At 45.9% G+C, this 25,548-nt stretch overlaps 2 protein-coding genes across 4 annotated transcripts in view; one reads left to right on the top strand and one right to left on the bottom strand.

Moving 5' to 3' along the window:
- Positions 1-25,548, top strand: part of LOC132222877 (zinc finger protein 883-like) — a 105,621-nt gene that overhangs the window by 18,017 nt on the left and 62,056 nt on the right. The gene's annotated exons all lie outside the window — the stretch shown is intronic.
- LOC132222899 (zinc finger protein interacting with ribonucleoprotein K-like) overlaps positions 17,376-25,548 on the bottom strand; it is a 79,125-nt gene continuing 70,952 nt past the window's right edge. For 2 of the 3 annotated variants that reach the window (XM_059678252.1, XM_059678253.1), the window contains 2 exons: positions 20,996-21,119; positions 17,376-19,719 (listed from right to left, as the gene is read on the bottom strand). In XM_059678252.1, the coding sequence (XP_059534235.1) occupies positions 18,548-19,719; positions 20,996-21,119 (1,296 nt within the window). In that variant the 3' untranslated portion in view covers positions 17,376-18,547. Of the gene's footprint in view, positions 19,720-20,343; positions 20,405-20,995; positions 21,120-25,548 lie in introns of all 3 variants that reach the window. The other variant, XM_059678254.1, reaches the window with a different exon arrangement.

Below are 25,548 nucleotides of genomic sequence, written 5' to 3'. Positions count from 1 at the left end.
AAAGGGTAATGTGCAAATCGACCGAGCAGTGGAACAACTGGTCGCTATGATGCACACTGACCACCAGGGGACAGACGCTCAATGCAGGAGCTGCCCCCTGGTGGTTAGTGCACTCCCACAGAGGGAGTGCTACTCAGCCAGAAGCTGGGCTGAAGGCTGGCAAGTGTAACGGTTGTGGCAGGAGCCTCTCCTGCCACCGCAGCAGCACTAAGGATGTCCGACTGTGAAAGGGTGCAGGCCAGGCTGAAGGACAACCCTTCCCCCCCCTGGGTTGCATGAATGTCATACACCTGGCCTCTAGTTTATAATAAAACAGCTGAATTATTGGGAAGTGGCAAGTGTTAAATATTTTTAAGTTTGATACAATTGTAATTAATTTAAAGCATACGTTTTAACATATATATTAAAAATATGTTTTTATTGATTCAGAGAATAAGGGAGAGAGAGATAGAAACATCAGTGATGAGAATCATTGATCAGCTGCCTCCTGCATGCCCCACACTGTTTGTAAAGCCTGCAATCATGGCTTGTGCCCTGACCAGAATCTAACCCTGACTTCTTGGTTCATAAGTTGTACTCAACCATGATTAATATCAGCTGGGATAAAACACATTTTTTAACAAGCACTTTTATGTTTCCATATATGCCTGCCTCCCTGAAACAAAATCCTCCTCCACTTTTCAGTGCTTCCTAACTGGCATATGAAATTACTGCTGCAAGGACATAATCTACCTTTGTAATAGTTTATTTCAAATATCTATCCATATATATAAAAGCCAAGCGATCGGAACAACCTGAACGACCAGAATGACCAGTTGCTAAAGCGCACTGAGGCCAGCCAACCAGCCCTATGGGGATGAGACCAGCTAGCCAACCTCCTGTGGCCCTTCCTTCAGCTGGCCTTGGCCCTGATCAGCACTCTGGTCCTCCCCCACCTGACCAGCCCAGCCTCAATCAGGGGCAGGGCCAGCAGCCAACCTCCCAAGCCTCTCCCCTGCAGGCTGGATCCCACCTGTGCACAAATTCGTGCACTGGGCCTCTAGTCTTAACTAATAATAGAAAAACATGTGAATTGACTGTACCTTCACTACGCTAACCAGCCAATCAGGAGAGTATGCAAATTAACTCAAAAAAAGATGGCAGTTATTTTGCATACATCGGCTCCAAGCGGTAGAGCGAAGCCTGATGGCCCCGGGGCTGGAGCAGTGAAGCCTGGCGCCCCCAAGGCCGGAGCAGTGAAGCCTGACGCCCCCAAGGCCGGAGCAGTGAAGCCTGACGCCCCCAAGGCCGGAGCAGTGAAGCCTGACGCCCCCAAGGCCAGAGCAGTGAAGCCTGACGCCCCCGAGGCCAGAGCAGTGAAGCCTGACGGCCCCAAGGCCAGAGCAGCGAAGCCTGACGGCCCCGAGGCCGGAGCAGTGAAGCCTGACGCCCCCAAGGCCGGAGCAGTGAAGCCTGACGCCCCCAAGGCCAGAGCAGTGAAGCCTGACGCCCCCAAGGCCGGAGCAGTGAAGCCTGACGCCCCCAAGGCCAGAGCAGTGAAGCCTGACGGCCCCGAGGCCAGAGCAGCGAAGCCTGACGCCCCCAAGGCCAGAGCAGTGAAGCCTGACGCCCCCAAGGCCGGAGCAGTGAAGCCTGACGCCCCCAAGGCCAGAGCAGCGAAGCCTGACGCCCCCAAGGCCAGAGCAGTGAAGCCTGACGCCCCCAAGGCCGGAGCAGCGAAGCCTGATGCCCCCAAGGCCGGAGCAGCGAAGCCTGACGCCCCCAAGGCCAGAGCAGTGAAGCCTGACGCCCCCAAGGCCGGAGCAGTGAAGCCTGACGCCCCCAAGGCCGGAGCAGTGAAGCCTGACGCCCCCAAGGCTGGAGCAGTGAAGCCTGACGCCCCCAAGGCCAGAGCAGCGAAGCCTGACGCCCCCAAGGCCGGAGCAGTGAAGCCTGACGCCCCCAAGGCCAGAGCAGCGAAGCCTGACGCCCCCAAGGCCGGAGCAGTGAAGCCTGCTGGCTCCAGGGCCAGCTCCGGCCAGAGCCCAGCCAGAGCAAAGGCCTGGGTCCCGGGTGCCAAAGGCAAACTGGTGCCAGCAGCCAAGGGAAGGGAAGGCCTATTGCGCAAATCTCTTCATGCAACAGGCCTCTAGTATATATCTAAAAGTCTCATATGCAAAGTGCCCCCTTGGGAATTCATCAGGGAGATGGAGTTTGATTGCTCACTATGACATGCACTGACCACCAGGGGTCGGCACAGAATAAAGGAAGGCCCCAGGTGGCAGCCTGAAGGCCTGATCAGCGCTGATCACTGGCCAGGCCTAGGAACCCTACCCATGAACGAATTTTTTGCACCAGACCTCTAGTGTCCATGTAAAGAAAACAGTTATGAAACTTCATGAATCCTACCCCAGCCTTTTATCACTATCTGCCGTCATGGTAGTTCTGGTATCTATCTATTCTCAGATACTTTAGTGACTTATTTTATTTAAAACCCCCGATAAAATTGGCCATGGCCAGAGAGCTCAGTTGTTTAAAGGATCATCTCAATAATGCCAAAGTTGAAGGTTCCATTCTCACTCAGGGCCCATGCAAGAATCAAACAATGAATGTATAAAATTAATGTATAAAACAAATGGGTGTTTCTCTCCCCCCCCCACCCCATACTATCTCTAATCAATATATGTGTGTGGTGTTGTTTTTTTTTTACCAGATGAGTCAACACATGTGAACACCATCACAGACCAGCTGCCAGCAAGGTTCTCATAAGGGCAGAGCACACAGTGAGGGGGAGAACGGGAGGGGAGGGGCCCCTGCTGTCAGTGAGGAGGGTGGGGAACTGGGACTGAGCTGCACAGTCACCCACAGGGAATCAAGATACCAGTGCTCCCTGAGACTTAAAACCTAAGGGGCTGGAAAAAGTTCTGGGCCTGGACATGCCCCTTGTGGTCTCTGCCCCATCCATCCAGGAGTTGAGACTGAGGTGTTTTGTATTTTAGTGGTTGAGGAGCCCAGATTCCTCCTAGATATTCAGGAGCAGCCCCTGATACTTGAGGCCCTGAAATCAGTTCGCCTGCCTCCAGCCAGCCCACACACACCCCTGGGCCCCACAGGCATTGTTTGAATCTCTCTACTTTTGCATTTATGTGTAATTTTCCACTTTAATTTTATTAGAAATACCACCACCCAGCCAGTCCTGGAGATACCATGGATTCTCCAGGTAACGGTGCTTTGTTTTATTCAATGGCAAGAACATTCTGCAATACAAGCATTTCCAGAAGTTGAGCCTTGGTCTCAGCACATTGGGTGGAGGGGTGTATTGCAGGTGATGTCCCCCATCCTTAATTTTGGCCAGTTCAGAGAAGACCCCTGCTCCTGAAGTGAGGTGATGGACCTTGAACTCTGAGGGACAATAGATTATGGGATGTGAGGTTGGCGGGGCACAGAGATTGTGTATTGGGACAGGATTGATGATAGGGTTTCCTGCCAGCATATGGAGGAATGTCCATTGTGTGTATCCTGTGGCACTGTCTGGGTGGCCACAATTGTTTGTTTCTGTGTGTGTGTGTGTGTGTGTGTGTGTGTTCCCCTTCAAGGTATTGCCCATGTCTACTGTGTGGGTCTGTGTGAGCCTGGAGCCTGGACATAAGCCCGGCACCTGAGTGCCCAGCAGAGGCTGCGGGTGTTCTGTAACTGTGTGTTTCTGTGCTTGTGTTATCTGAATGTTTCTCTCTGAGTCTGTGCAGCCAATGGGAAAGTGAATATATTCTTCTCCCCGATCCCCCAGGTGAACCCCTTCTTCACCTTCTCTTACAGACACCTGGTGTCCCTCTGGAGGTCGCATCTCAGGCTCTAGGGATGGATTAAGCACAGGGTCAGTTCATAGAACCCCAGGCTGTAGCAAGGTGGGGAATTGGGGAAGACTCTGATGACTGACAGGGAATATAGAGTGTGGAATGGAAATGTTTGCGAAAGATTATGTGCATTGGTGGAGGATCTAGATGATCCAGGATCCTTGTGAAGGAATGCATGTCGGGGAATGTAGGGAAGCACGGGACTTGGTTGGAAAGTCTATAAAGAGGATTCTCCAAAAGGCCGGGGGCCTCTTAGGGGAACCTTGTTGAAGGCGGCAGCCCCTACCTTGACTTTTCCAAACAGAACTAATTCTCAAGGAAGGTGATGAATCTAAAAGGGTCCCTATGAGAATTTGGGGTCCACTGCCACCAGGCACAGTAGCCCCTGGGTATTTTACTGGAGTCTCTCTGTTTAGTCTTTAGACCCGACTGTGTAGAAGTAAGTGCTTTCTCAAGGATACTTACCCTGCTGACTGTATCTAGAGGTTAATTTTAGTTCAGGCTGTTGTTACAATAAAAGTCTAAGAAGGCAATTGAACACGGCTTCTTGGTGCCTATAGCCAAGCAGCTCCTTAGCCTCTCTTTCACAGAAACGTGTGTCTGAGTAATCTATTCATTCGTTGCTCAGGGTCTGCTGGTCAGCCTTGGCAAGTGGTGCCCCATGTGAGGACCAAGGAATACAACGAAACACAATGGAACCCTCAAAAAACTAACTGTGCAGTAAGTCATTGGGTCCCACTTGGGATTTCCAAGTTCAAGGGAATTTTTTCTCAGCTAAGGTTTCATAATGGGACAAAAGTTGTCCACAGAACAGCAGCAATATATCACAGTGCTGAAACAGTTATTAAAAGCAAGTTGTCCCTCTGTTACAGAAGAACAACTAAATGGCTTATTAAAAAACTAGAGGCCCAGTGCATAAAATTCGTGCTGGGGGGTGGGGCGGTCCCTCAGCCCGGCCTGCACCCTCTTGCAATCTGGGACCGCTGGCTCCTAATTGCTTGCCTGCCTCCCTGCCTGCCTGATCGCCCCTAACCACTCTGCCTGTCTGCCTCATCACCCCTAACCACTCTGCCTGCCTGCCTGATCGCCTCTAACCACTCTGCCTGCCTGCCTGATCACCCCTAACTGCCTCTGCCTTGGTCCCCACTGTCATGGCTTCGTAGGGAAGGATGTCTGGAATGAGGTCTGGAAGGTCATTTGGCTGTCCAGTCTAATTAGCACATTACCCTTTTATTATTATAGATTGTTATAATTTATAATCCTTGGTTCCTCGATGCTGGAACACTAGACCTTAGTTCCTTAATTCCCTTAATTCCTGGGAACAAGTGGGCAGGAATTTAAAGAGAAATCAAGCCCATAGAAAATGAGTGCCCTTATCATCATTAACTATGTGGGCTCTTTATTTGAGCTGCACTGTGCCCATTTCATATTGAAGATCAAAAGCCTACAGAGCTACAGGAGAATTTACTACTCCCCCCCACCCCCACCCCTTCCCTGAAGCGGAACCTGTAGAGCCTGTAATACTAAAGCCCTACCTCTGGAGGAAATATTTCCCTATCTTCCGCCTCTGGTGTGGGAAGGCTCATCAACGAGATTCTTAATTATGGGGTCCTGTGTCAGGCAAGCCATGTTAGAAGGAGAGCTTTTGGCTTGCCCAATTATGCAAAATCAACAAGGTAATAGAGTTTATGAGCCGCTCTCCTTTAACACCTTGAAAGAAATAAGGAAAAGTGTTAGAGAAAACGGGGTCAACAGTCCATTTACAAAAGGACTCCTTACTGCCGTTTCTGAAAATGATCACATGACTCCTTGGGACTGGCAGACTTGGGCCAAAACAACTCTGGATGCCAGTCAATATCTATTACGGAGAGCAGAATATGATGAGATCTGGGAGCAGCAGGCTAACCAAAATAACTTAGCAGGTACTGGTCATATTATGGCCCCGATGCTCCATCCAACAGCAAGTAGACCTGCACCCTCAAGTGTTTGCCCAAACCTCTCTCTGTGCACAACGGGCTTGGGAGCGCATTCCAGAAGGTGGAGCCCAGCAAGGCTCTTTTGTTAATGTACACCAGGGACAACAGGGATCTTATGTTGATTTTGTAAATTGCCTTACTCAATCCATTCGCCGGCAGATAAGTCATAGCCAGGCTGTAGATATTCTCTTGCTACAACTGGCATATGAGAATGCCAACGTTGATTGTCAAAAGGCTATACAGCCCATCAGGGGAAAGGCCACCACAAGTGGGGGAATTTATCAGAGCTGGTGGCTAGTAGGAACAGAAACCCACCGGAGTCAGATGCTGGCCATAGCCCTTCAAGGGAATAAGGGCAAGAAAGATTCCAAATGTTACCAATGTAGGGGGAAAAAGGAGGGGGCATTTAAAAAAGGATTGCAGGACTAAAATGCCAGCCTCCTGGCCTGAGAAATCTTGGCCCCATCTGTCTGTGCCTGCTGCCATAAGGAGCGACATTGGGCCAATCAATGTAAATCTAAATTTGACAGAGATGGCAATTCATTACCACCACTGCAGGGAAGCTCCCAGCGGGGCCAGTCCCGGGCCCCGCAACAAACCAGGACACGACCGATGGGCCTTCGTGAGGCAGACAGAAAATCCACCGTCTGCTCCCTCTGAGCAGCTACTGCTGCGAGCCCAGGGTTGGGCTTACCCCAACAGAAGTAATTCTCAAGGAAGGGGATGACCCTAAAAGTGTCCCTACGGGAATTTGGGGGCCACTGCCACTGGGCATTGTAGACATCATTTTGGGACTCTCTACCCTTAACTTAAAAGGGGTCACAGCAGTACCTAGAGTCATTGATAGTGATTATCAGGGAGAAATCCAGGTGCTCATGACATGCAAGGGATTGCATATTTTCCCTGTGCAAACGAAGATCGCACAACTGTTGTTATTATCACTCAGGGTCCCAAATGCTTTAGGAAAGGAGAGAAACCAAGAAGGGTTTGGCAGAAGGGGTTTATTGGAATCACCTAGTCACCAGGGAACGGTCCCTCCTCACTATAGAAATCCAAGGGAAAAAATTCACCGGATTGATGGATACCGGGGCAGACGGCTCTATACTTAGGCATCTTGACTGGACCTCCTCATGGCCCACAGTAAAATAAGATCAAAGGATAGTGGGAATAGGGGAAGTTTTCAGACATTACAAAGTTCTTGGCCTGTACTCTGTAAAAGGCCAGATGGGCAAATTGGCTACATACAACTCCTAATCTTACAAATTCCAGTCAATTTGTGGGGACGAGATCTTTTGCAGTAGGGGCTAACATTACAGACACCTTTTTAGAAATGGCCACTGTTGTTATATCTCCCCTACCCTTGACTTGGTTAAGCTAAACTCCTATATGGGTAGAACAGTGGCCCTTAAAGGGAGAAAAATCACAACAGGCTCATCTACTGATGAAAGAGCAGGTAGAATTGGAGCACATAGAACCTTCTAATTGCCCCTAGAATTCTCCTATTTTTGTAATTCCTAAAAAATAAAAAAGTAGAGGCTTTTACATGATTTAGGAGCCATTAATGCTAATATTCAACTCATGGGGGCTCTCCAGCCTGGATGTCCCTCCCCAGCCACGATCCCACAAGAATGGCCTATTATCCTATATAACAAAGAGGTGATATACAAATTGACTATCACACCCTCACAAGATGGCTGCCTACGACCAGGCTGGCAGGGGGGTTAGTAAGTGACGACCAAATGACTGAACAAGTGGGCGTGGGGCAACCAGGCTGGCAGGGGGGTTAGTGAGGGGCGACCAACAAGCAGGCTGCATGAGGTGACCAGGTTGGCAGGGGAATTATGAGGGACAATCAAACAACTGAACAAGCGGGCTGTGTAGGGTGACCAGGCCAGCAGGGGGGTTAGTGAGGGGCGACAAACAAGGAGGCTGCGTGGGGTGACCAGGCCGGCAGGGGAGTTATGAGGGACGACCAAATGAATGAACAAGTGGGTTGCGTGGGGCAACCAGGCCGGCAGGTGGGTTAGTGAGGGGCGACCAGGCTGGCAAGGGGGGCAGTTGGGGGCAACCAGGCTGGCATGGGGGACAGTTAGGGGCGATCAGGCTGGCATGCAGAGGCAGTGAGGGGCGACCAGGCTGGCAGGAGGGAGCAGTTATGGGCCACTAAGCAGGCAGGCAGGTGAGCAATTAGGAGCCAGTGATCCAGGATTGTGAGAGGGATGTCCCCCGAGGGGTCCCAGATTGGAGAGGATACAGGCTGGGCTGAGGGGGAACCTCCCCCACCCCGCATGAGTTTCATGCACCAGGCCTCTAGTTATAATAGATTTTAAATATTGTTTTTATACCATTCCTTTGGCTACCTGAGATTGGGAGAAATTTGCATTCACTCTCCCCTCAATTAACAATGAGGAACCTGCTCAGAGATATCACTGGAAAGTCCTCCCACAGGGAATGCCAAATAGCCTAACTATGTGCCAGTATCATGTACATCAGGCGCTTATGCCAACTAGGCAACGGTTCCCTTCTGGAAAAATCATCCATTGCGTGGAGGACATTGTACTTGCAGCCCCTAATAGGAACCTGTTATATTGTTTGTACTCTTTAGTACAAAAGGAAACGGCCTTAAGAGGCCTTTTAATAGCCCCTGAAAAGGTACAGATGTGACAAAACCATGGAAATATCTGGGGTATATCTTAACTGAAAGAACCATCAGACCCTAAAATGTTATCTTCGATAATAGGGAAATAAAAACCCTAAATGATTTTCAAAAATTTCTGGGAGATATAAATTGGGTAGAACAGGTTTTAAGCATTCCCACAGCAAATTTACAAAACCTGTTTAACATATTAAAAGGGGATCCAGCTTTGAATTCCCCAAGACAGCTCTCTGCTGAAGGGATAGGAGAACTCCGCTTGGTTGAGAATGCCCTCAATACACGATATTTAAATAGAATTTCTCCCCAGAATTCTCTTCAATTATTTTTTATTTCCCACCAGACAATCGCCTACAGGACTTATAGGGAACTGATTCCTGAATTGAGGTTCACTGAATGGTTGTTTTGCTCCCATTCTCCCTCCAAAATGTTATCACCTTATCTAGCTTTAATTTGCTTTTTAATCCTAGATGGGAGGCAGTGATGTGCTAAACTCACAGGACATGATCCTTAAGTCATTCGCCTCCCACTAACCAAGACTCAATTAGAGAAAGCAGTTTCCACTTCCATAGATTTACAAATTGTCCTAGCTGAATTCTTAGGGCAGATAGAGCATTCTCTCTGTGCTAAGACATTTTTTGTCACACACTAAGTTACTCTATTACACTAAGAATGTACATGCCCTAGCCAGCTTGGCTCAGTGGATAGAGCGTCAGCCTGCGGACTGATGGGTCCCAGGTTCGATTCTGGCCAAGGGCACATGCCTGGGTTGCAGGCTTGATCCCCAGTAGGGGGTGTTCAGGAGGCAGCCGATCAATGATTCTCTCATCATTGATGTTTCTATCTCTCTCTCCTTCTCCCTTCCTCTCTGAAATCAATAAAGACATATATTTAAAAAATAAATAAATAAAAATTATCATAAATTGTTAAAAAAACAAAACAAAAGAATGTATATATCCCTATCCCATCAGTGAACTCACCATGTTCACTGATGGCTCAGGAAAAAAACAGAAAAGCAGCCATTCAACTGGCCACCTGATGGTGCCATTAAGCAAGGGGGCTTCACATCAACTCAGCGAGCTGAAATTGGGGCACTGGTTTTAGGACTAGAAACATTTCCCTCGCAATCCCTGAACATTGTTAGTGATTCTGCCTACTCTGTTTATATTTTACAAAATTTAGAAACCTCACTTATTAAGCCTACATTAGAGCCATCCCTCTTAGCACAGTTCCTTCGCCTCCAGGCCTTACGAGATGGTCAATTACATCCTCTTTTTATATTTCATATCAGGTCTCACAGTTGCCTTCCTGGACCATTAGTACAGGCCAAGGAACAAGTGGACAACTTAGTAATGACAGCTACCTTAATGGAAGCCCAATCAACCCCATGAAGGATTCCATCAAAATTGGAGACAATTACACAAGGAATTTCAGGAACCCCAGAGGATAGCTAAACAAATTATTTTACAATGTCCTGATAGTCAAATGACAGGCACCTCACCACCCTCCATGGGAATTAATCCTGGGGGCCTACAGGCAAACAGATGTCACTCACATTGCCTCTTTTGGGAAACTCCGGTATGTACATGTAACTATAGACGCTTCTGATAGGATCAGTGCCCATGCTTTTCCCGGCGAATCCACACATTATGATGTTAAACATCTGTTACATTTGCCATTTTAGGAATCCCAACCAAAATAAAAACTGACAGTGGGCCTGCTTACAGCAGCCATGCCTTTGCCACTTTTTGCAGGAATCGGTCCATCCAACATTCCACAGGAATCCCTTATAATCCACAGGGCAGGCCATTGTCGAGCTTGCCCATTCCACCTTAAAGAGCAGGCTAGTAAAACAAAAAAGGGGGAATATAGGACTCAAGGATCCAGCTATGATGCTATCTAAAGCACTCTTTACCCTTAATTTTTGAATTTGAATAATTGCTTTCTATCCCCCATAGAGCGTCACTTTACTTCTTTAGGACCAACTAGAAACTACAGGTCTTGTGGCGAGATGTGGACACTAATAACTATAAAGGAACCAATGAATTATTCACTTGGGGGAGAGTATATGCATGTGTTTCTACCCCCCACAGGGCCGCTGTGGATTCCAACTCATCGGATTAAACCCTATGATGGCATGGCATGGGACCAATCCTCTCCCAGAAATGAAGAATCTGGGCCTGGGGACTCCACAGCCCCAAATGACGCACCTTCAGATGACCCAGACGGCCCCCGGAATAATCTGGGGAACGATGAAGAAGCTGATGGCAGAGGCTGAGCAACTGCTGAAAGATACTCATGCTCCACGCACCGCAGATAACCTTTTTCTTGCTATGACTTCCTTGATTCACCTCAACTCCTGTGCGGTATGGTTTGGCATTCTTGATTGGTTTTGGGCACCAGCATCTGCCACCTTATATTGGGCCCAAGTTATAGACCCACCTTTATTTAGACCCCTCACTTGGGGGACCCCCCCCCTTTTCCTGTGTCTAACAACCTAACATCCCTCTTAGGGGGAGTAGACTTGCCACCAATAGGCAGTCTTAAAAATGGGACACATTGGACACCTGTCCCTCAAAATGCCTCTTTTCATTCGAATTTACTACCCTTATGTGTTACCTCCTCCAATTCCTCTCTGTACTGTATGAGGGCTCATAATCAGATTTGGTTACATGTCACTCCTAAACCTGATCAGATTCAAGCCCAGCTAACCTTTCTCTTAGCAGGTAGTCTGGCCTGCAGTAATCTGACTAATGCTACTGTGCCTCCCACCCCTCAGTGAAAGCAAAATAAACGGTGGGACCCCTCTGCTGAGGCATTCCATTGGGAAGTTTGTCAAGGAAATCATGCCCATTTGACGGTCCTAGGGGACCAACAGGTTATAGATTGGGGCCCACATGGTCATTTGCAAGCCAACCATATTGACATTCTGGTTCACCATGTGTCTAATGCTAGTTACACCAGTTAAGCAGGCATGCCTGAGGTTTGGACTGAGGGAGGGATGAGTTCCCCATGACCTCAAGTACTAGGCTTGCCAGTTCAGGAAACTTTATGGAAACTAGACCATGTTTTCAGCCCTTTGAAATTGTGGCACGGTGACTGCCAGAAATCCTCTGGCCACTATAGTATAACTTTTACTAATAATCTTACTGACAATAGCTTGATTTGCACCACTTGCCCCTCTGTCTTTGTTATGGGCCCCAATCTACTAATAAACCATCGTTCATCTTTTCTAGTGCAGATTGGAGAAGGAGCTTATTTTGCATCCTGTATTACCACCCAGAATATTACTTCATTGACCATCAGCACTATTATGATACTTAGGAAACAAGCAGAAATCCTACTACTTGTTAATCTCACTAGGAAATGGCAAGGTTCATCAGCTACCAAAGTCTTAGAAAGAGCATTGAGTCAATTACAGCCAAAAAGATTTTTGGGAATGCTCATTGCAGCCATTATCTCAGCTGTTGTTATTCTTACTACCGTCAGTGTCGCTGTGGCAGCCCTTTCTGAGTCTGTGCAGACTACCACATTTGTAGACAATATGGCCTATAATGTAACTAGAGAATTCACTATACAACAGCACATAGATTAAAAAAAAATATTAGCTAGACAACAGGCAATAGAAGCAGCCATTGAATATCTGGGGGAAGGGCAGGGCGCTATAGCATACAGGCAAGTGCTTGATTGCGATTGGGAGCACAAGCACATATGTGTCTCCCCTTTAAAATGGGACAGTCGTCACCATCAATGGATTGATATTAAAAAGCATCTGTGGGGAGTTTTTCATGAGAACCTTACTGAAGAAATAAACATGTTAAAAGGCAAATTAGAGAGTCCTTACTTGCTATCAATAAACATGAAACACAGATTATTGCTTGAATACGGTAAAGGAACATTTGGAGTGGAACCACATGGTTTCCTAGAATCAGTTGGCACCTGATTGGACTAACAATTGCTGTCATTGTAATTCTCTTTGTTTTTCTTATAGTCTACAAAATCAGAACTCGGGCAGTGAACGCACTTTGCGGACCCTGACATTCCAAAGCAGAAATTCACCACCTCCCTCTGTCTTCTGCAGCCAGCAGAACAAAAAGGGGGAGATGTGGGAAAGCACAAGACTTGGTTGGAAAGTCTGTAAGGAGAATTCTCAAAAAGGTTGGGGGCTCTAGGGGTACTTTGCCAAAGGCAGCAGTTCCTGCCTTGGCTTTTCCAAACAAGTCCGAGCCCCTGGGTGTTTTGCTAGAATCTCTGTTTAGTCTTTTAGACCTGACCTTGTAGAAGCATGCACTTTCTCAAGAATACTTACCCTGCTGATTGTATCTAGAGGTTAATTTTAGTTCAAGCTGTTGTTACAATAAAAGCCTAAGGAAGCAGGCAATCGGGGCTGTTTTGGTGCCTCCTGCCAAGCAGCCCCTTAGCCTTCTCTTTCACAGAAATGTGTGTCAGAGTAATCCATTCATCCGTCGCTTAGGGTCTGCTAGTCAGTCCCAGCATTATATTTAACTATATATACTTGAAACATCAATGCCTTAATTGTTTAATTCTCTCCCAGGGAATTGATTGTTAACTTTAGAGAGAGAGGAACAGAGAGGAGGGACAGTATTGATATGAAAGGAAGTATGGATCAATTGCCTCCTCTGTGCTTTCTGAACAAGGAAAAAATTTGCAACCTAGTTATGTGCCCTTACTAGGAATCAAATAGGCCATAATTTTTTGGGGATGGGGATGCTTTATGGGAGGATACTCTAACCCACCTAGCAACCTGAGCAGGGCAGCACCTTAAATCTTAATGTTTCATTTAAGAGAGAAAATTAGTATGACTCAGCATTTGTGGGATCCCAAACTTTGTGTTTTCGAAGGCACATAATAATGGCAGAAAGTCACTCTTTGTCCAATATTGGGTTATTTTGCATTGCTGGCCAAGGCCTTGGAAGAAAGTCTGCATGACTCTGTGGTTCTAATTCGCATCCTGGTGCCTCTATTATTGGTGAGTTCAATGGTCACCCAGAATAGGAGTCCTTTGTTGCGCTTGTGTGAACAATATGAATTATATTCTCTGTTCACAGTAAGTATTATACAATTCTCAGCAATGTTTAGGGGAATTCTTCCACACATACTGTAAAGGAGCCATGTGTCATGTATAAAATTTCATAGGGTGATGTCAGTTGTTGTAAGACTCTGAGGTTTAAATGAAACCACAATTATTACAGAAACACTGTCTTCATAGTGAGTGGGAAAGACTGAAGTAAAAGGGATGAAAAATGCCTATTCTGAACATTATCCAAAAATGATCAAAGGTCTGTGGCTTGTGTGATCTTTATGTACAGATATTCTCAGGACCTATATACCTGTATTCTGTGGCGAAAGTCATTGGCAGAAAAAAGAAACAAAATAAATAAATAAATAAACAAAAGAGTTTTGGAGTCCCCTGGCCCATCTAGGGTGTTCACCTCAAGGTTTCCTCAACTGGTAAGACCTCAGAGCTAGAGGAAGGCTGATCCTATAATATCCCAGGTTGTATTTTTTTGTAACCAGTCAGCATTCCTGTTGATTCCATGGCAGTAGTCTTCACTGCTTGCCAATATTTGCTGCCCCAGAGGCAAGGCTGGTCCTCCCAGGAAATAAGGAAATGGTAGGGCCCATATAGGGTTGCCATTTTAATTTCCTGACAAGACAAGGATATCTAGGTCTTTATTTGGAAGTACTCTTTAAGGCTTTCTTAAGTACTAGAGGCCCGGTGCATGGATTCGTGCACCAGTGGGTCCCTCGGCCTTGCCTGCGGGGATCAGGCCGAAACTGGCTCTCCCACATCCCCCAAGGAGTCCTGATGTACGATCGGGCTGGGAAGGGACTGTGAGGGATTGCAGGAGAGGTCCAGGGCATGCCTGGTCCATCTCACCCAGTCCCAATTAACCAGACCCCAGGAGCAAGCTAACCTACCTGTCAGATTGTCTACACCCTGGTGGTCAGTACGCATCATAGTGACTGGTTGAATGGTCAAATGGACGGTCAGACTCTTAAGCATATCAGGCTTTTATTATATTGGATATTTATAACTGACATGCAACAAAACCCACTCTCTCAATGTGTACTATGTGGTGAGCTTGGACATATGGATAAACCTGTAAAAATATCACATGTGAAATAAACATATTTCTCACCCATTTACAGGTTAGGGCAAAAGTAGGCTTACAGATGTGAGTATGAAAAACACAAAGTTTATTCTCTTTTTAAAAATGTCTTTTATATATTTAAAATATTTTTATTGACCTTTTATTTTTCATTCTTTTATTGAACTTTTATAAAGAGAGAAAGGGAGAGAGGGAGAAATGGTGATATGAGAAAGAAACATTGAACTGCTGCCTCCTGCACGTCACCTACAGGGCATCCAGGCAGGCATGTGTTCTGACCTGGAATGGAACCAGTGACCTTTCAGGGAAAGGGTTGGTGCCCAACCAACTGAAGTACAATGGAAGGGAGGAGTTTATACTTGTATTATTACTTATTAACTATTGTATTAATTTCCATACCAACAACCCTAAACCTACTTTACCACACCCTATATTTACCTCTTGACCTTTTATAATCTCTCTTCCTTCCCCAGCTCTAAATGTAGTTATTGATTTTCCTTCCTTATAAGATTAGTTCATACTTTTCATGTTATAAACATTATAATGTGTGTATTCTTTAACAAATATTGGACTCTTTCTTGCTACACAGTTATTTTGAAATTCAACACTAATGCTTATGTGAAAAGTTAATTGTCTTTTATTGCTGAGTAGTATTGTGTTCTGTGAATAACCACTTTATTTATTGATCTATGTTTTTTGTTATTTCCCAGTTTGGTGTATTATAAATAAAATAGTGGCCCGGTGCATGAAATTTGTGCACATTTAAAGGCATTAATTACAGGAAATATTTTAATATTGCTATTTGCCCTTTCCCTGTAATAGAAGTGTCAGAGATGAAAGAAAATTAGTAAAATGTATATGAAAATTTTCCTCCTAAAAGTCTAGGGCACACACAGGACCCAGAGTCAAATCCCCGCCCACCCCACACCTTGAAATCGTGCGAAACCCAGATACGGCCAGCCCCATCCCCATTGGCCAAGATCCAGACCAGCTGGCTCCAAACCCGTCAAGTCCAGGGCCCCCATCAAGCCCTGCCAGGTGAGGGGTGCAGCCTGAGGTCCCCCATTCTGGCACCGGGGTAGGGGGCGTGCCTTGAGGTACCACGTCAAGCCCTGCTGGGTTGGGGGCGTGGCCTGAGGTCCCCCAGCGCATCACTGGAGTGGAGGGTGCAGCCTGATGTCCCCAAGCCCAGTACCAGGGTGGGGGTGCGGCCTGAAGTCCCCCATCAAGCCCTGCCAGGCACGGCCTGTGGTCCCCCGCCAGGCAGAGGGTGTGCCTTGAGGTCCTCTGTCAAGCTCCGCTGGGCTGGGGGCACGGCCTGAGGTCCCCCATCAAGCCCCGCCGGGTGGTGGGTACGATTTGAGGTCTCTTGTCAAGCCCTGCCAGGCGGGGGTCATAGCCTGAGGTCCCCCGGCCTTGTGCCAGGGCGGGGGGCAGGGCCTGAGATCCTGTCAAGCCCCACCGACCAGGGCTTGCAGCCTCAGGTCCCTGCTGATCTCTCATTGTGGCTTGTTATGGGAACCCCACCTCAGCTGTGGGAGCAGCCATCTTGTGACGGCGTTATGGCATGAGGATCAATTTGCATATTAACTCTATTATATAGGATTTTCTGGGAATATTGCATTCAGTTTTTTATATACATGAATGTTTTACTTATCTAACTTTGCAGTACAGGTGAGTGTTTTACCTTTTAAGATATGCAGAACTGTGATCTAAAATGGTCTTTCCCTTTGCCTTCCCAGCCACCCACAATAATGAAAATTCTAGTTTTCCTTTATTCCTGTGAGCACATGTGATGTTTAATATTTTTAAATTGTAGGCCCGAAAATCGGTATAGTGTGAACTTGTTCTGTTTTAAACCCATTTCCCTAAGATATTTTTATGGTAAGTGGTTCTTTATGCATTTATTTACATTAGCTTTATCTCTTGTTAAAATGTCTGGTTAGAAATTTCTGCCAATTTTAAAAATGAATTTATGATTTAACAATAGGAGGACAGTTCAGCATCTAAGACATCTGTTCTCACTTCTCTCATTCCTCAAAGACTCAACTGACTTCTTTGCCGTTTGGAACTATATATTTTGAATAATAGAAGCACAATTGTTTTTCTCAAATTTTATCTGATGTACAATTTAATGCCTACTTGCATATTACATTTATAAGTTTAATCTAAGTTGCTAATATTCTCCACCATTCATTTTAAGTTGAAGCACTGAATAATACATTAAGTGAAGTCAAGGTTTGTAGTATTTGGCAATTTTCCTGGTATAAATATTCTCATCATCGTCACTGTTTTTTTCTGGTAAGTATTAACATTTTATTTCAATTTAAGGTAGCAGAAATACAAAATAAGACATTTTGACAACTAGAGCTGATGTAAAATATCACCTTTTTTGAGATCTTTAAAATCTTGAGCAGCATTCTGCTCTGATGAGCCTGAACACCCGAGAGGAATATGGGCTCCTCAAGGAATAGAATCTAAAATATGAAATCTTAACATCTCGCTGGAAGTTAGAGACCACAAAGGGTATGTCCAGACCCACAGATTTTCCTGACCCCTTAAGTCTTAGTCTCAGGGAGCACAGATGTCATCATCTCCTATGGGTGATTGTACAGCAAAGACCCAGTTCCCCACCCTCCATACTGACATCAAGCACCTTCCCTCCTGTTCTCTCTGCCATTGCATGCTCTAGAGCAGCTGTGGGCAAACTACGGCCTGTTTGAAATGAATAAAACTAAAAAAAAAAAAAAAGACTGTATCCTTTTATGTAATGATGTTTACTTTGAATTTATATTAGTTCACACAAACACTCCATCCATGCTTTTGTTCCGGCCCTCCGGTCCAGTTTAAGAACCCATTGTGGCCCTTGAGTCAAAAGGTTTGCCCACCCCTGCTCTAGAGTCATTAGAACCGTGGCTGCTGGTTCATCACTGTTTCAGTAAAAGGAATTTGGTCATGAACTCACAGCCCACTTCTGAGTGTGACCTTTGAAAAATCCCTGGCTGCCGCGGTTCCCCCACTATGGTCGAGGAGAAGACCCACATGTAGAGAATGCTGATTATGAAAGGTACAGGACTGCAAGCATTCCAGCATCCATGTTCTTTGACATTAACATCAGTCACTATGCTTCCTCCGGGTTTCTTTATCTTTTGCATTGCCCAGGTGAGTGAGCGCTCAACCAGGTGGGGCTGATTGTAAAAATGCTGACATTAACATCAAAATGTTGATCCTGGGTTTTCATTTATTTGTGCCTGAACCTGTGCTAAATGTGGTCCCTCCATAGTTCTCTCCATCCCCATTGGAGAGAGCACTGGACCTAATTTTCCCTCCTTGTCCCATTATTCCTGGGTGTCCAAGCACACCCAGTAAATAATGAGAGCCCAGAGGACAGAAAGTGATGCTCGGAGCAACCCCAGGCACCTTCCCTATTAGGTGTCAGCCCAGCTTACACATGGGCAAGGGATTGACCTTCTCTTCAGGGACCAGGAGGACCACCCGACATCCCAGCCCTCTCCAGGGGTATCAAGCTCCTCATTCATGGGGGTGTATTAGGGTCCTAGTATTCTTCACCCTCAGCTTTCCCCCATTTGTATCCATCCACGTATTCTTTTCCAGGGATGCCAGATCTTCCAGCTATTCCTCGAAGGCTTAGAGTCTTCCCAAAAAGGTGCCTCCACACTCTATTCCTCCTTTCTGCCATCAGAGTCTTCCCCAGTTCTCCAACATCACTCAGCCTGCAGTTCTATGGCCCTTCACTTCATCCATCCATGAACCTGATAGAGGACCCCAAGGGGTTTACATTAATAAATGGGGTTTACATTAATTTAAATGGGTCCCATGGAGTCTCCTTAAGGGTTCTTATTCTAAGTGAGAAAAAGGAAACATTCCCTGCACATTTACGGCTTTTCTCCAGTGTGAACTCTCAGGTGTCTAACCAGGTTATGTTTGTAGCTAAACATTTCCCACATTCACTACACTAACTACATTCACCAGTGTGAACTCTCTTGTGTTTCCTGAGGCTATCACTTTTACTAAAGGATTTCCCACAATCACTACATTCATACAGGTGTTCTCCAGTGTGAACTCTGTAGTGTGTGGTGAGGTCAGTTCTTTGACTGAAGGACTTTTCACATTCACTACACTCATAATCTTTTCTCTAGCGTGAACTCTTTGGTGTTTAGCGAGGTGAGCCCTTTGACGAAAGGACTTCCCACAATCACTACATTCATATGGCTTTTCTCCAGAGTGGACTCTGTGGTGTATAATAAGGTCAGTCCTTTGTCTGAAATGCTTACCACATTTGCTACACCCAAATGGCTTTTCTCCAGTGTGAACTCTGCAGTGTCTGGCGAAGTTGGACATGTAACTGAAGAACTTCCCACAATCACTACACTTATATCGCTTTTCTCTAATGTGAATTCTGTTGTGTTTAATTAGAGCAGTGCTTTCACTGAAGACCTTCCCACAATCAGTACACTCAAACGGCTTTTCTCCAGTGTGAACTCTCCCATGTTGAGGGTGGTTAAAGATTGGTCTAAACACTTTCCCACATGTATTAGACTCATAAATCATATCTCCAGAGCAGAGACCTTTCTGAAAAGCAACTTTCTGTTTCTGGCTGGCAGATGTTTCACATTCAACCCACTGGTGATATCTTTTTCCACTGAGACATTCCTGTGAAATCTCATTGTTCCTGTGTGGCTCCTTGGTGTTAAGAGTGGCCTGGTGCTGGAGAAGCCCTGAGATGGCTGGGGAGTCTTCCCCAACCTCCGTCCTAGCTGCAGGCACCCCGGATAAGTAGAAGCAGCAACTGGTCCCAAGCGAGGACCTCTCCATATCTTCTTTACAGGGCTTCTCTCCACTGGCATCCTTCTGTTGCTGGTGAGGGTTTGCACTAAAACACAAGTCTCTCAAACATGCATCACTTAAGAACACATTCTTCTCAAAGTAAACCACTTGTAACTCACTCAGGTGCAAAATATCTTTTAACACTGAGAAGCACGGCTTACACAGATGGGTCCTCTGGGTGGCTGCGGCTGTCTTGGAAGCCCTGACCTGAGACTCTCCTACAGATACACTGTGCTCAGAATAGGCCTTCACATCATCCATCTTATGCCAATGACCTGAAAACAGAAATGATGAGGAAATGAATGTTGACAGGGTGAAGTCCCATTATAAAAGTGTATTGCACATACTATATTGGTTTCATGCAATTAGTTGAAAATGAAAGGCCGGAAAGATGGATTAATGAGAGGCCATTGTGAAGTTCTTGACCACTGAAGACCACAAAACAAGGGAGACTTCAACAGAAATAGAAAAACATGGCAAGCACTACGTGAAAGAGAAGCAGACTCTCCAGATCATTCTGCTGTTAACAGCATTCAGTAGATCTTCTCTGCTGGTGACATGGGCAAGCTGTGCAGAAGGTTGGTTACATCTCATTCCAAGTAAAATTCAATAAACAAGTAGCTGGTGTTTAAGCACGTATGTGCTCCTCCTAACACTTGCATAGGTCCATGTTGTAGTATACTGCAGAAAGAGATGTCCAGAGGAATGGGTGATGTAAAAAGGACACAAAGGTGAAGGTAGCCAAAGCTAGGAAGTCACTGATAAAATAATGAGTCAGCAAAGTGTCAAGGGTGGAAAAAGAAAGGTATAAATGAGGAATGACCTTTGTAACCTGCACCAAACACCATTAGACAGGAGCAGGTTCCTGGTACAATATGAACATCATCCTTTTGTCATACCTTCCCCAAGTTGCCACTCAGAAGGGCCAGGCATCTTCTGAGACCACCCTGTATGTTCACCCTGGAAAAAACCAGGGTTCTCCCTGCACCTCCTTCTCTAGAGATATGTACAAACTAAATATTCTGAGTATCAATGAAAGACAACAGAGCTGAGCAGCCATCACTTGACCATAGAATTCGGCTTGCAATAGTATTCAGGGAAGGTAATATTACAAACAACAATGGAAGGAGGGTCTTAAAAGAACAACCCCTGGTTCATGTATGTAAAGAAGATACCTGGCACAGGCATTCACCAAGGTCCTTATCTACAGGAAAGGTGCCGAAGTGGAGGCCATGGATCTGGATATAGTCACCCTCCCTGGGTGTGGAAGAGCAGGTGGGACCCATTAAGCTGTCTGTAAGACTGCTGACACCCAGACACTTCCTGCAGTTTCTGAGGCAACCGGTTTAGGGAGGTTTATGGAGTCTCTTGCTCAGGGCTCTCCACAGAGCTCAGCACTGGCAGCCACAGCTTATGGACAAGACAGCGGGGGAAATTAGCAGAGCCCATGGTCTGGCTTTGACAGAAAGAGAGAGAGAGGGTGCTATGTCTGGAGAATAAATGAAGAGTGGGCATCACTTCAGGACCCTAGGAGAGATGTGAAGGTCTTACCTACGAATGATACAAATGCAAACACTTCCAGCATCACATTGCAGTATAGACGTCTCTGAGACTCATCAAGGATCTCCCATTCCTCCTGAGAGAAGGCAATGGCCATGTCTTCAAAGTTCATATCCTGTCATAATGGAGACAGCACATCCCATGATAAGATTCTCTCTTCAGACTCCAAGCTTGTCATACTCTCCACCCTGCACATCCATCTGCTCCCCTACTCCCCACATCAGAGAAGACAGCAGGCCTTGGTTCCATCAAAGTCAATCTCTCCTTATATTCCTACTGATGCTGTGTCTGCTCTGACCCTCAAATGTGAGTCACACTGCCCCTTTTTAATAGCAGTGGATGCCAAGAATATAGAGTAGGAAGAGATGCTGCACATAAAGAGAATGTCATGGATTTGACACTGATCTTGTCAGGCAAAACCCATGTTGTCCTCCAAATTGTCCCTCCAAGACACCAAACAACATGGTAATGCCCATTACACTTCTGATTCCAATCCCAGTTTGCTGAGGTCATCACTTTGCATTACCTGCTGCCCATAGTTCTTTGATCCACACTTGTCTCACAGCTTCATTCTCAAGGCACAACTTCACTGGGAACACAAGTAAGCCATGACAAGGACAAGGTGTTTCCTAATCAGCTTCTTTTTCAAAATTCTAGTTCACCGCCTCTGTAATATATTTCCCTCTGATTCTTCTCTCTTCTCATTTCCCCATGCTGGTGGAGATTTTCAAGCGCAGGTGACACTGATGTATGCTCTCTCATTCCTATTGTTCACTGGGTCAGCCCTCAACAAGATATGGCAGGTGGGGAGATATACAGCCCCTAAACCCTGGCAATGGCATGTAGCACCACAGCAACCCATCTTGTTAGGAATTCCCCGTATTAAATCATATTTAATCATATTACCCTAAAATTCCCAGTATTAAATCATAAAGACACCATCAGAAATGGATGCCCTTTTCATTCACTCATATGTCAATATTGGTGACCTGCCGCCATGAATTCACACTCCCTCTCCAAGTGCAATCACTCTTCCTTACTATACCTCTCTCATTCCTGAACTCCCAGAGACACAGCCCCCATAACCATCTCCTGGGTTTTCTACTCAGTACTTAGCATGTGTGTTCCAGAGAATGCTTGGCAAATTCAAAGAAGATCAAGGGTTCCATCAACTCTGACAGTCCACAGTCATAGCAACAGTCTTGAACCTGCTAAGACCTCCCTCCCTGACTGTTTATTCCTTCAGCCTCACCTACTGAGAACCACATCACATTTCAGATGAGCATAGTCCACCTCCACTGGTGCTGCACCTGACTTCCCTTCACCAGTCACAGGCTTCATCACTCAAGTCCCATCACCTATTGGCCTCTACCCAATGCCCAGTGAGTCTCACAGATGACCCCTCATGGCCCTAAGCAAATCAACCGAACTGACTGCAACATCTCAGGCCACACCCAATGGCACAAAAAGTTCCTGGTGGATGCTTTAGAAGTAAATATGCACCAGTGGCAGTCTCAACTTGTTTGAATTACTCTTCAGCCTCCAATTTTAAAAAATCATCTAAACTCCTACTGGTCCATAATTCTTCACAAGCTTTTGAAGAAGTCTTCATCCTGAACTACCCCTCAGAGTCAGAGATGCTTATGAACTGCTCTCTGAAATCTCAGACTCTAACAGGCTAAAAAGAAAAGTGTTTGTATTCCCAATGAATATTACTTTTTTTACTATGATTTTCTCCATCTCAGTGGATGGTGCTTCCATACCTGCAGCTGCTACATCCAAAATGTCATGACTTCTCTGACTCTTATCTCTCTCTCACATCCTGAAAATTAGAATATTTAGGTGGCCACACCTAAAACACCAATCCATAATGCAACTGTTTCTTCCACTTCCACAGTCACCATCATGGGCCAGTTCCCATCACACTCACTAATGCTATCGTCCTACTATTTCTACTACCTCCCTCACACCCATATTGTCCATTATGCTGCAGCCACACAATCTAAGGAGACCTTGGTCACATCACCTGCCTCCACAGCTCCAAATCTCCCATTGCTCCTATAACATGCAAAACAGACACCCAAGTTGTCACAAAGTTCCTCTAGACCTGACTCCTGTCCTATTGTTACCTGTTCCCCTTTTTTTTTTTTTTTTTTTTTTAGAAAGAATACCTGCCAGTTCTGAAACCAGCTCTATCTTAACTCCAAGCCATGGCACATTATGGGACCTATGCCTGGGAGGACCTACAACTTTTCATTCCACTGGTGCCCCAAACAGGGACCTGGACTAAACATTTTGGGCTTGGTGTCTGATCGAGGTCCTCAGGTCTAAGGAGAGAACTGTCCCAGGAGACCACTATTGCTTAGGTTATAAGAGTGGGAGGCCCTAAAATAAGTTCCACAAACCAGTACCCCTAAGTGATTCTGCATTTGCAGGAATCTGTGGAAAAATTAAGGTTTGTTGAGAGCCTTTCAACCACCATCAGGATCCATGGACTCAGGCTGCTCAGTACCCTTAGCCAGCCTTAGGGCCAGGTGACCTTAAGATGCCTGCATTACCTCAGGGCTCAGTCCTCAGTGCACACGCTTGCCAGATGCATTACTTTTACAGGACTTCTCCTTCCTGTCCCTAACTGCTTTCCTCTCTCTTCTAGTCTGTTCTTCCTCTGAGCATTTTGGGTAAATGTTTAGAACCCTATCTCAGACCATATCCCTTGTTTTTGTCGCTATCATGGATGGCCCCACTTTCCTGATCTTAATGTAACAAACATTCAAAACTTGAAAGAATTTTTCTGAGTTTATTTTAGCAAAACTGACTACAATTGGCCAAAAGCAGAATCTCAAAGTATTGAGATAATGCTCCAGAAAATGTTTTTTCCCCCCTATTTTTTTACACTGCAATCAAAGGAGGAGATGTGAGTGGGCTGCATGAAATCCAATGGTGATAGACATGGGAGGCAAGAGCAAGTAAAGTGGGGAAACCTCTGGGATTGGATAAAAAGTAAAATGATAGACCTATGCTGTTGTACATAGGTTTTTACAGGATAGTTAACAGTCACTAATTAACAGCATAACAATAACAATGAGTGAATTTGTGGTCTCCACCCTGGCCCATTGGTTATTCCCTGAAAGGTCCAGAAAAAGGGAAGTTACATGTTACCCTGACATTCCAACAATATGTTACCATAGATGCAAAACAAACAAACAAACAAACAAATAAAACAAAAACAGACGGGCTTAGTTAGGTAAAGATTGAGTTTTGTCAGAAAAGAATATAGCCATAAAGTTTATGACTACTGGTCATAAACTGCATTTAGTTAAAAAGTTTTAATTACAGACCTTCCTTTGGGGTTATTTAGGTTTCCGAGTTTGCATGGCGGCCATGTTGGCGCTCCCCGAGATAGTCGGGTTAGCATGTGGCCCCTTTTCATCCACACTGAGAAGGAAAGTAAAATTCATCATGGAAAACTTGGCCTCATGTTCTTGGTTGCATTAAGACACAAAACAGGCCTGGGTTTCCCGAATCCTCCTGGCTCAGTCATATCACCCAGTCCTTACACTGTGGCATTACAGCCTGTCAACCTCTTCATCCCATCACACCCCGTGTCACCCACAAGCAACTCACTGTTCTGGATGCAGCGACCAGGGCTGCAGGACCTGAGAGACACCCACAGGCAAGGCTGGAGGGATAAATGGGGTGAGGCTGAGTCACACTCTGTAGCAGAGAGGACTGTGTGAAGCAGCAGGCCTCAAACCTGCCTGTTGCCTCCCATGCCTCATCCTCATTCCTGTCTCATTCCTGACTATCTCATTCCTAACAATGAGTGTGCCACCCCCAACAACAAAAGGCTGGTGGGTAGATAAATATCATTTAGGCCCTGTACCTGGCAGGTAGCACCAAAACACCCCTCTTTTCAGGCAATTACCCTAAAATTACCCTTATTTTATCTTCCAGACTCCACCAGAAATGGACTCTCCCTTCATGCACTCCTATGTCAATGTCAGGGCATTCTGGCCATGAAGTCACACTCCTCTCCAAGTGCTCCTCACGCTTTCTACCACGCCTCTCTCACACCTGCACTCCCACAGTTCGGGCCTCCATAGTCCTCTCCTCGCCCTCTTACTTATTACTCAGCATGCGTGGTCCAGAGAATGCTTGCCAAATTCAAACAGGATCAGTACTGTCCAGGAACTGACAGTCCACACTCACAGAGGCATTTTTGATTCCTACTATGAAGGCCTCTCTCTCCATGACTGTTTTTCCTTCAATCTAACCTATGAAGAACCAGAGTCAGATCTCAGATACAAGAGCCAACCTGTCCTGGTGCTGCATTTGATGTCCTTTCATCAGTCACAGCCAACATCTCTGCACTTAACCGTTACTCAATTCCCAGCTGTGCTGCCCTCTGTACCATGCTTAGTGAGTCTCACAGATGACCATTCAAGCCGCTAAGCTAATCTAGAAGACTGACTGTTACTCCCTCAGCCAGGCCACACTGAGGATCACAATATCCTGGTGAGTATTCAGAGAAGTAAATATGTACC

Source organism: Myotis daubentonii, chromosome 21, assembly GCF_963259705.1.
Source record: "Myotis daubentonii chromosome 21, mMyoDau2.1, whole genome shotgun sequence".
Lineage (NCBI taxonomy): Eukaryota > Metazoa > Chordata > Mammalia > Chiroptera > Vespertilionidae > Myotis > Myotis daubentonii.
The sequence above is the reverse complement of the archived record's forward strand: the minus strand, read 5'-3'. Positions and strand labels throughout refer to the sequence as shown.